General features: G+C 35.7%; 2 protein-coding genes across 23 annotated transcripts in view; both read left to right on the forward strand.

Annotated features, from left to right (window-relative positions):
* Nucleotides 1–7,521, forward strand: part of il12ba (interleukin 12Ba) — a 160,590-nt gene extending 153,069 nt beyond the window's left edge. For 10 of the 16 annotated variants that reach the window (XM_087280396.1, XM_087280394.1, XM_087280395.1 and 7 more), the window contains 2 exons: nt 807–916; nt 1,055–1,406. In XM_087280396.1, coding sequence (XP_087136522.1) covers nt 807–916; nt 1,055–1,103 — 159 coding nt within the window. In that variant the 3' untranslated portion in view covers nt 1,104–1,406. 16 annotated transcript variants of the gene reach the window in all.
* Nucleotides 7,522–10,059: 2,538 nt separating this feature from the next.
* Nucleotides 10,060–12,193, forward strand: part of rnf145a (ring finger protein 145a) — a 52,227-nt gene continuing 50,093 nt past the window's right edge. For 4 of the 7 annotated variants that reach the window (XR_015507711.1, XM_087281802.1, XM_087281803.1 and 1 more), the window contains exon 1: nt 11,745–11,800. The gene's annotated coding sequence lies outside the window, so the exon portion shown is untranslated. Of the gene's footprint in view, nt 10,254–10,742; nt 10,843–11,744; nt 11,801–12,193 lie in introns of those variants that run through there. The other 3 variants (XR_015507712.1, XM_087281801.1, XM_087281804.1) reach the window with 2 other exon arrangements.

Raw genomic sequence — 12,193 nt, forward strand, 5'->3', positions numbered from 1 at the left:
GTTGTGTCAATTGGTTGAGTCATTGAATCAGCCAATAAACCAATTTGTTTCAAACATTAATTCATTCAGGAACAAAATATGTGACAGTCTTCGTCAACACAGTAAGTCATTCAGTCATTTAATCACTGATAAAACAATTCATTTAGGAAACAAGCATTTGACTGGCTCACACAATCAAAACTGTGTACTTTTCTAGTAAGTACTTATTATGAATAATTACCTTATGACCACAAATGTTCTATATAGAATGAATATCTGTGGTTATCTGGACATAATACACAGGAAAATCCTCTGAGTAAAATTGACTCAGTTTAGTAGTATTTAGGTAGTATTTATTTATTTAGGTAGTATTTATTTTAGTAGTATTTGGTCCCTCTCTAAACTGAGTTTAAGTTACTTAAGTTAATGACACAATGGAAGAATTATTTAGGTGATTGAGCACTGATGACGAACACCTTCTTTTAATAATCAGAAACACAGAAGAGAAACACAAAGGCTTTTAGATGAAATCAGCTGTAATATAATACAGTGAATCTCTCAAAATCTAAGCAGAGGATGATTAAGCAACTCCACAAACAGCAGCTTCACTTATTAACAACCTGTTTCCCATTATTTAAAGAGTAACCAAATACTCTCTGAACTGAGTTAATGTTAGGATTTTGCTGTTAATTTTGGACGCAACCATTGTTTTTTTATTTACCTATCATTAAGTAATAAAACATGACTGCGTGATTACGTAATTTGAATCATATCTGAATTAATATAATATAATTGTGTGTGTGTCTGTGTTATATTGTTTTTCACAGACTTACCGCACACAAAGTCTCCAGCTGCCTGTTTCAAAAGGTAAAATGATGTGTGTGAGAGCGAAGGATGAATTCTGTAATTCTTCTTGGAGCGAGTGGAGCCAGTACAAGTATGTACAGTATATTTACATTTAATATATTTTAGGCCAAAAAATTAATTTGCTTTGGCCTTGAAAATACATATACATTGCTTTATTGATATTTTATCTCCACTAACAACTTTTTTTCTGATTGTTTGTTTGTTTTAGATGCAAGAAAAACCAGAAGCAGAGGAAACCAAAGTTAAAGATGCTATAATTTATTATGCAACGTAACTGAAAACTGGATATAGTTTTTGGATAATGTGTTTTGTATGAACACAGGCTTATTTTTACTGCTTACTTTGTCATACAGCATACCGTATAATAAACACAAACACATATTATGTGTTTTTGTAACTTTAAATGGTTATCTATGCTTTGTTTAGTAGAATGAATAACACTATCATGTTCTTAAATTAATTATTTATTACTGTTGAATTGTTTTGCATGTATTTATTATGACTGCACTATTTCTGATGTCTGTACATGATTATATAACACATAAATCATCCATAATTCAGCATGTCTTGTTTGTATGTTTAGATTCAAGAAACGATTTTATATCAAGTCTCATGCAGTGTGCACTTTACTAAACAGGCACGGACATTGTTAGGGTCCTAATTATGTGCAAATGTCTTTTCTTTCATTGTAGATCACACGCAAGACTGATCAAGAGAGAAATTACAGTCACAGCTCAATGTGGAGCACGAGGAAGTGCTATTCCCTCCATTTCAACAGATTTCCAGGATCACAGCAAAATAACCACTTTAATGAATTGATTACTGATTGTGTGACAAACTAACCCTCTACCAAAGTCTGGAAAAAACACAAGTGTGAGTGAAACTTAACCACCATGAATTGCCTGATGTGTAAAACACAAGTGCTGGGTTTTTGGAAATGATACAATTTGTGATTCATGACTAATTATTTGAGGAACTTACACAAACAGACTTGCCATTCATTAGCTGATGTTGGTAATAAACAAAAATAGTTTAACAAAATTAATAAATGAAAGGGAAATGCCAAAATGAGTTTTGAGCACATCACTTGTTACTGAAAATAAACACCAAAATTCATAATTGGGTTTGAATGAGGAAGTTGAAAGGGAATGAAACCCCATAAAAAAATGTTCAAGCACAGACAATCAGTACATTGTCTGTCTGTATTTGGATAAATATGTTTGTAAGAGTTGAAATATTGCAAATATTTTGATGTCTTTGACAATTCAAAACATGAGCTGAAAACAGAGACTGGTGACTCCCCAACCCAGCAGGTGGGAATGCGGGAAAAACCAGCTCCTGCTGCATTTGCATCTGAGTCTGCTGAAACTCATCCACCCCATCTCACACATATGGTCATTTCAAGGTTTGAATGTTCTAGATTAACCAAAGTGCCTTTATCTATCATGTTTCATATTATTTGAAATGTCTCAGTGCGACTGGTACAATGGTCTCATTCTCTCAAAAATAGACATAATCAAAACAATAAATATATAACTTCGGGTATCTTTTGAACCACTGTGAAGGGTGTGACTTTTCCACTGGCAGCACTAAATGCAAATGCCTTTTGTTATGCACACACCCCTTTCCTTGAGGGAATTCTTGGATTATTTAAGGTAAGGTTTGAGAAAGGCTCAGGGCGATTCTGCCTACCCAGATCAGCCTGTAACATGGAGCTTACGCTCCACTTTATGTAAAATTTGAAGTCAGGTATATGCATCTTTTCATCTTGGATTTATCTTTGATAATTTGATGTTTTGTATTGATCATTTATGAATTGACTGATTGAATTGGCATAATACATTTACCTGACTAATAAATTATAATGTTTGACCATATTTTGCTCACTCTGTAATTATTAGTTCTAGTAGATTGCGCTGTATCCTTGTTTCCGCACGTCTTGCGTCAGGTCAGTAGACGGACTAAAATCCAGTTGAGATGGAGCATTGGACACACTAATTATGTTTTAGGGATCCGACTGACTCTTGATATTGATTCAAGTGTACTTAGGTGTCTAGGTCAACAAGGATTCTGCACGACTAACCTAGATTGGGTACCCGACCTTTGTTTGAAGGTAATATTATTCTAAATTAAGTTCATATGGGAAACTATGGGCTTGGTGAAAACCAAAGTTACTATAGAGTCCAGTAGTCGGGTACATTTATAATAATGCCCTAACCTCTAATTAGAAATGATGATTGTCTTAACTCAAGGGTGTACACCTAAGCGGGACTAACTAAAGTATTTTAGAACGAGCGCGCTGGTAGCGGCCATCTAAAGTATTAGTCAATTACCTCTGTTTAATATTCAAGACTGACCAGAGTGTGACCGTGAGGGATGCCTTCAGCCGAGGCGATTTCTCTGAGCGACATGAGCACCCGAATGAACGGATGTGATAGTGTTGTGATGAGTCAGAAGGCATTGAATCCATTTGCAAGCTTTATTAAGAGCACACATACAAACAAACACAAAGGGGCAATCCAGGAGACAGAACGTGGGACAGGCAAAAGTTCAAAGGCAGGCAGATATCTTACTGGTCAGAATAACAGGCTGGAGATCAGGGGCAGGCAGATGTCTTTCGTAATCGTAGAACAAGCACAGGGTCAGAAACACAGATCAGTCCGAAGCAGGGAGTATGGAACGCTCAGAAATGACAGCCAGGCAAATCAAGACTTCGCAACGAACCGGAGCGTGAGTGTGGTATATATACACGAGAGCTGATGAGTTGCACCTGGACCGTAATCAGTGCCAGGTAGCAGGGCTTATGGGATTTTGAGTCCGTGAGTCGAATCAGAATTCTGGCGATGGTTTCCTCTGGTGGTGCACAAGAGGGTTGGCATCGCCCTCATTTACAACAGATAGTTACTAGTGAAGACAAAAGGTTCAAACATTAATCTAAATTATATATTGATATAATCTTCTTAATGTTTTATGATTGGAGTCAGATAAAACTAAAGATAAATATATTAATATTCTAAACCACCTCATACTAAAATTGGAGTCAGATATGAGTTAAATTTAAGGTAAATCAACATTTTGCACTGGAAAGACCGAACAGGCATTAAACCTTCATCCACCAGTGGACACCGGCATTGGGCCAACTGGGTGGACCTTACATGTTCTTCACTTTTTTATCCACACTGTTAAACCCAATAAGTTAAGGTAACTCAAACCATTTGAGGAAACGGATTGCAACAAACTATTTAAGTTAAAAAAATTATCCTAACGAGTACTGTGAACTTAATCCATTTAAATACATGACAATTTGAGCACAGTGAAACCCAATAAATTAAGAGAACTCAAACCAACTGGGTACTGTAAAACCCAATACGTTAAGGCAACTCAAATTGTTTGAGCAAACCGATTGCTACAAACTATTTAAGTTCAAAAACTTATCTACATGAGTGCTGTGAACTTACTCCATTTAAGTTGAAGTAATGAGGTATTTGTGCGATTGTGTCTTTATGAGCAATAATGATGAAGACCTGCTGTTAACAAGCAGAATTAATGAAGAGAAACAAAACTTCAGCAACCTCAGTCACATCATTAACATAAATGATACACAATCAATCAATTAAAATCTTAGCAGGGGATCATTAAACAACTTTAACTCCTCCAAATTTTGAGTTAACTGCACTTAATTCTTTTGATAAACCTGACTGTTGGGTTTTACTGTGCAGCGACATTTCTTATAGTCACATTGGAACAATCACACGGACATCCAGTATGTTTTTTTCCCATGTGTGAAGAACATTAAAGAAATTTTTAGCTAAGAATGTAGTCCTTGGTGAATTGTATAATACAAGTTAATATCTAAAGGCAGGGGTGACGCAGTGCCACAGTAGGTAGTGCTGTCGCTGGTTTGAGACTCAACTGGGTCAGTTGGCATTTCTGTGTGGAGTTTGCATGTTCTCCTTGCATGTTCTCCACCAAAGATATGCGTTATAGGTGAATTGGGTTGGGTAAAAATTGATCGAAGTGTATCAGTGTGAATGAGTGTATGGATGTTTCCCAGAGATGGGTTGCAGCTGGAAGGGCATCCACTGTGTAAAACATATGCTGGATAAGTTGGTGGTTCATTCTGCTGTAGCAACCCCATTAATAAGGGACTTTGCCGAAGTTGGCGGTTCATTCCGCTGTGGCAACCCCAGATTTATATGGGACTAAGCCAAAAACAAAATGAATGGATGTATGTCTAATGGCACATGGGCAGGCAAAAATAAATAATAAAAAAATCTCCAAACAGGTATTATGCGCATGTTTTTTTTTCACTCTGGTTGTCGTCAACTTACAAGTTACGGATAATCAAGGACCACAATTCTAGCCAAAAATGTTCATTAAAGGAAATGTAATTTTACCCCTTTTTCAAGATTTCAGATAAGTCTTTTTTTGTCACCAGAATGTGTCTGCAAAGTTTCAACTCAAAACACCCATCAGATTATTTATTATACCTTTCAGAATATTTTTCTGCTCTGAACACAATGTAGCTGTTTTTGTTGCCTGTGCCTTTAATGCTAGTTCTCCCCGTCCACTGTTCCCACATGCCTGTCAGAGTGTGCCTTCATTTTTGCCTGCATCAGATAAACAGCACAGTGACAGACATGAAGGGATCAGATCTCACATAACGTTTGTGAGAAATACTATAGTAAGAACTTTACCAATGATTATTATTTGATGTATTTGTTGTGGAGCCTTTCTGTGACGTTGAGTCACACACAATGTCGCTACAAAGTTTACGCACACACACAGACAGACGCACACACAGTGGACATGTTTAACTTTGCATTAATATTGATATCCACTGCTGTATAGATACACGTTAATATACAAAAAAAAAAAAAAACAATTTAACGTCCACAAACCGGGATTGAAGCATCTTCTTTTATAATTGAACTGACATGCAGCTGTGGTGATAAAATAAAGATGGTGAAATCGACAATAAAACTTGTAAAACTCATTCTTGATCACATCTGATGATGATTGATGATCACAGAGACCTGAACAATTTAATCCCAGTTGCTTTGCACACATCCTGTCTTGTTGATATGATTATACATATTTCTACGGAGACATGTTAATACATGGCTGTCAATCAATTTGGTGGGCGGGGAAACCGCACTCCTACGTCACATTGTGGTGGGCCTCAAAGTGGGAGGGATTTGGATCCTATTTTAACGTCAGGAAATTTTTAAAAAGAGACTTATTGTGTTTGTCTTATTGTCCAAAGAGCCTACAAAAGATTATCGTCATCATAGGTGCCCTTTAAAGTCCTTCTAATGAAAAAAAAAAAAAAAAAGTCAAAAACTTGGATGGTCTGAAAGTGAGTAAATTAAAGTTAGATGTTAATTTTTGGTGAACTTTCCCTTTAAGGCCCATTCACACCAATAACTATAAAATAATTATAATTAAAAATTGTAAAAGGCAAGGAGGATCAATACAAATGGAATGCATTTTCTTTTTTTCTCAGTAGATGAATAATAATAAAAATAGCAGCCAAGAATCTATTATTCTTGTATTTAAAGTGGCAGATGACAAACAATAAACAGAATGGTACAGTATTATTTGCTCTCATGGATATATCAATGTTCTTGATGTGCAATAGGCCTATATAGAACGTCTTAAGACGGCTACAGTCCATCGTTATTTTATTTTTTTTCAGGGCAAGTGTGACATAAAACTTTGATCCAAGAATCATTTCCTCAACATCATCATGAGAGACAGTGAAGAGGGTACAGATTGCTGACCTACTTTTGAAGTATAGAGACTAAAAGGGAATATTGGCTCACTCCCACTGGGACTTGTGCTCTCACTGGCAGGCTGATAGAAACATCTACATACTCATAATTAAATGATCTACAGTCTATATGTAGGTAGCAGACACACTCCCTGAGCCTATAATTAAATATATTATCTTATAATGAACCCACTGTCCACTGAAGTGCATGGTAATTTTATGCAAATACACAGGTATGTCTGAATAGAGATCGCTCCCTCAGAATATTAATAGTGTCAAGTGTTAAAAGAATTTAAGGTATACGATTTATGTGATTATGGGTTTGATAGTCCAAGTTGTTCTGGGTTAAATATTGCCACAAAACAACTGCTCTGGGACTGTTGTTGTGGGTTAACATGTGATCAGCTGTGTTTTATTACTGAATGGATATTTACTGTATTCATGGGAGATACATCATACTCCGTAAATGATGCTTAATCATATGTTTACACAGGAGGGAAGTTCAGCCTGGTGAAAAGCTGAGATGGCTGCGGCTTTACCACAAAAGGACTAGGGATTTGGAGATGATAATTCCCCACAAAGTGTGATTAAGGTCATCAGTTTTTAACCACATGCTTTTTTTTTGCTTCTGCATGTGAAAGCAGAAACAGAATTATGTCTCTTTAGATTGTGTCATTATACACAAATTAGAAACACTCTTTCTTTATATCCATCACAACACACAACAAGTCAAACAAGAACAAACAATCTTATATTCAGATTGTTACAGAAAAAAAACTGAAATGGCATTCAGTGTTTCTTTATATGTATATAAAAAATGTTTTTAAAGGAAGTTTCTTCCCAATTTCAAATAAAAAAGTCAATTAGAAAATTCCCAAAAATGTCAATTGATCAAAATAAAATGTTATTTAACTCTTCTGAAGTTGTCTAAAAACATGGCATTGTTAAAAAATGGTAAAACTTTATAGTATATATATATATATATATATATATATATATATATATATATATATATATATATATATATATATATATATATATATATATATATATATACTATAAAATATATGCAGGCCCATAGCCAGGGAGATCCACCCCCCACTTACAAAGGTCCAGAATTTGTCCCAAACATGAGCACATTTTGACTGCTATGCAATAATAAATTTACATTTACATTTAGTCATTTAGCAGACGCTTTTATCCAAAGCGACTTACAAATGAGGACAAGGAAGCAATTTACACAACTATAAGAGCAACAATGAATAAGTGCTATAGGCAAGTTTCAGGTCTGTAAAGTCTAAGAAGGAAAGTATTAGTATTTTTTTTTTTTTTGGGTACAGTAAGTGTGATATTCAGAGAGGCAATTGCAGATTAGGAAGTGAAGTGGAGACTAAATAGGTGAGTTTTTAGTCGTTTCTTGAAAATTGCGAGTGACTCTGCTGTTCTGATACAGTTAGGGAGTTCATTCCACCAACTGGGCAGATTGAGCGTGAGCATTCGCGATAGTGATTTCTTCCCTCTTTGGGATGGAACCACGAGGCGACGTACATTCACAGAACGCAAGTTTCTGGAGGGCACATAGATCTGCAGAAGTGAGAGCAGATAAGAAGGAGCAAGGCCAGAAGTCACTTTGTAGGCAAACATCAGAGCTTTGAATTTGATGCGAGCAGCAACTGGCAGCCAGTGCAAACGGACCAGCAGCGGAGTGATGTGCTCGTTTAGGTTCATTGAAGACCACTCGTGCTGCTGCGTTCTGGAGCAGTTGAAGAGGCTTGAAATAAATAATAATATTAATAAATAGTGATGATAACCAATTGGAAAAGGCTTTAAGGCCAATAAATAAGTTTGAAGCACCAAACTAATTAGTTTTGTACTAATTAGATTATTGTGGTCATACATGAATTTTTCAATTTTTCTTATTTAAACGAAAGGTTAGAAAAATTGTAAATTGCTATTTGCTATATGGCAAAATTTAAAAAAAAAATTTTTGTCTAATAAATGACAATAGGCAACATTTTTCATTTTAAAACTTGATGGCCATCTGACAAGCTAATCAAGCAAAAAATGGTTGTTGCTAGATCAGATACGTGTTCGCCCGGAAGTTACCGAGAATTATTTATATTATTAAATTCCCCATTAATTGTATTTTATTATCATCTTCCCCTAAACTCAACCATCACAGTATAGTAAAAACAGTAGTTGTACCGAGTATTGATTGTTATTTAATAAATTACCCAATAAATTGTATTTCTTAACGTACCCCTACCCCAAGCCTAAACCCAACCATCACAGTAATGTAAAAATATGAATTATTATTATACAGTGTCACAAAAATGATGCTACATTGATGAGCGCATCCGGAGCTGTGTCCTATCAATTCTCATTTCCAAACATAATAGTTTTAATAACTCATTTCTAATAACTGATTTATTTTATCTTTGCCATGATGACAGTACATGATATTTTACTAGATATTTTTCAAGACCCTTCTATACAGACTAAAGTGACATTTAAAGGCTTAACTAGGTTAATTGGGTTAACTAAGGATAGGATAATTAGGCAAGTCATTGTATATTAATGGTTTGTTCTGCAAATATGCTCCATATATATATATATATATATATATATATATATATATATATATATATATATATATATATATATATAGCTTAAAGTGGCTACTAATTTTGACCTTAAAATTGTTTCAAAATTGTCTTTTGGCTTAAAAAGCAACAAAAATAAATAAATAAATAAAAAATTCTAGCCAAAACTTCTAGCCAAAATAAAGCAAGTTAAACACCATTTGTGAAATATTTAAAAAAGAAAAACATTTAATATATATATATATATATATATATATATATATATATATATATATATATATATATATATATATATGTGTGTGTGTGTGTGTGTGTGTGTGTGTGTGTGTGTGTGTGTGTATTTATAACATAATAAATATTAATATGTTATATTATGTTAATATTAATATTAACATAATAAATAAATAACATTGTAATAAATATTTCATTATTAACCCTTTAAGCCAATGAATCATAAAAATGTAAAATTATTTCATGTAATGTTTCTGGAAAATGTTATTTTAATAATTGTTATTATATACCGTTTTAGCCTATAGAAATCGCAATGTAGCGGGAGTGGAAAAGAAATATTATCAAAGTAAAGAGCCACCATTACAGACACTAATAATTAAAATCCCTTATCGTTTTTCTATTATCCACAGCTCGTGATCTTCATTATAGCGCATTTAATCTTTATCGCACAGTAGGCAACGTGAATGCTGAGTCGTCTGGTGTGACTCTTATCATTTCACCTATATCCACCCCCTCTCCTCCTCTCTCGCTTTCAGTCTCTGTGCCCTCATGATGCCACGGCGCTCGCTAATCCGCTCTCCGCGGTGCACATGCTCAGTACCGATCACTGTGGCGATCTGTAATGGCTGCGGGATGATGTGATACGAGTCCCGGTGCCGAGCCGCGTCTCTTCGGTAGGAATGCCTTTTCCTTGAGACCGCCAACCACTCCGTTCATTCCTCCGTCAACATGGTTGGCATCCGACAGAAGAATAATCGTCGGACATCGTAGTCTCGTGCACGTGCGAGGGCGATATTCGTGTAAGTTGAATGTTTATTTTGTGTCTGTAAATTGCGATTCATTGAGCGGGGGATCCGGACATGCGTGTGTCAGTGTTTGTTATCCGAGGTCACTACAGTTCAAAGCAGCATCTCTAGAGAGACAAGACACGCATATAGACGCGTGCTGCATAGAGCTGCATTTAGACATTATAAATAACGTTAGCGTGTTTTGATTCCATTTCAGTGCATGTTGCGTTTTATTGCAAACGTTTAACACCGGTTATCACAACGTGCTAAAGCAGCGTCGCGTTGGTATCTTTAACGATAACCTAATACATCTGTTTCTTACGTGGGTTGTTCTTATGTATATTAATAGGAGTAAAACAGAAGTTATTTGTGTAGATGCGCTTATTTAGCACCGCAACAGGCTCACTGTGCGACCAGCCAGTCACACACAATGAATTTTCAATGAGCTCGGGGGTTACTACAGTTCATTTCGACAGTTCCTGCTGCCTCCAACACTAAAATGCATTATCAGATGTCGTGGTGTGGTGCGGGCGGTCAGAAATGCTTCCTAAAACGGTTAAAGTCTTTTAAAAGGATACCAAAAACAGCAAGATGAGAAAAGGTAGATTTTGAAGCAACGTTTTAATGGTTTTGAAATGTGTCAATCTTCATAGAAGTTATTAAGACTGGCAACAGAAATGTGTTCTCCTTTACGGGGTAGCCATAGCAACAGTAGGCCGCATGAGGGGTTTTCGTAAATTGTCTAAATACTAAATGCTATATTTATGTCTTCATTGAATACACAGTATTTATTAAAGTGTATTTGCACATAAAAAGTGTCAAGAAAATGTGTTTTTTGCTGGTTTAAGCTGGAAGTTACTTGTTTTAGCTGGTTTTCAAGCTTGGCTAAGCTGTTTCAACTGGTTTTCCACTCAGTCCATATTGTACAGTTAGTAAGACCAGTCCCAGATAGCAGGCAGTAATCGGCCCGAGCTCGGCTGCCCTCCGGCGCCTCCGGCTCCGACTCGGCATCGGCGAGTGTTATCCGGGCCGAGTGCGGCCCGCAGCTCGCTCGCGCACATGCGGTTGTGATGCGGCTGTAAAGCACTGGCCCGATTCCGGTCAACCATATGGCAACCGATTAAGGCTGATGGCAACCGATTAAGTTCTTATTTTATCTAGCAATCTGTTAGCTCCACGTTTAATGATAATTTGAGAAAATATTCATGGTACGATAGCAAAAAAAAAAAAAAAAAGAATATTTAGTGTGGATGGTCGCAATGTTTAGACGCAAACAAAACAATATTATTTATAAATAGATTATACATGTCATCTAGAGAAAAACTATGTAAAATTCGCTTAATTTTGAGATAGCACGCTCCTGTGCTGACTGTTTTTGTTTTAAAGCAGAAGTTGGTTTCATAATAAACACATGCGTGACTAAACTCATGATCCACACTCCAATCCAGACGGTGGCGGTAATGCTCCAAAAAGCTGTTTGTCAACCACCATGGCACGAAGATCACAAGAAGAAAAAGTTTGGTTTTTTTAAAGACTTCACGTGGATCCCGGTCAGAAAGGTAAGCTTTTTACTGCTTGTGTACTGTATAATTAGCGAATTTAGAGCTTAAAACATTTCCACGGTGTTTGGTTGTAACAGCGTTTAGTAATTTAAAACAGTTTGATACGAAATGTAACTTGCTTTAAGAAACACGACTGGAGCTAATGTATGCTAACGCTAACAGTTACAAACAGCCTGAAAGTTCATTTTCCTTTAACACAATGTTAGATTGTAACGTGTGTAGTAACTGAAAACTATTTTAATTATTTTAAAGAAACATGAAACGAATTTGTGTGTATGCTAACTTTGCGTTAAAGAAAGTTTCTGTAGACGAATCCATTAACTAACTTGGCAAAACGTGTTTTTTTCCTGATTTAACATTATAAAGTACCGTGGATGTTGAAAAAAATCA

Source organism: Danio rerio, chromosome 14 (genome assembly GCF_052040795.2).
Source record: "Danio rerio strain M-AB ecotype USA chromosome 14, GRCz13ab, whole genome shotgun sequence".
NCBI lineage: Eukaryota > Metazoa > Chordata > Actinopteri > Cypriniformes > Danionidae > Danio > Danio rerio.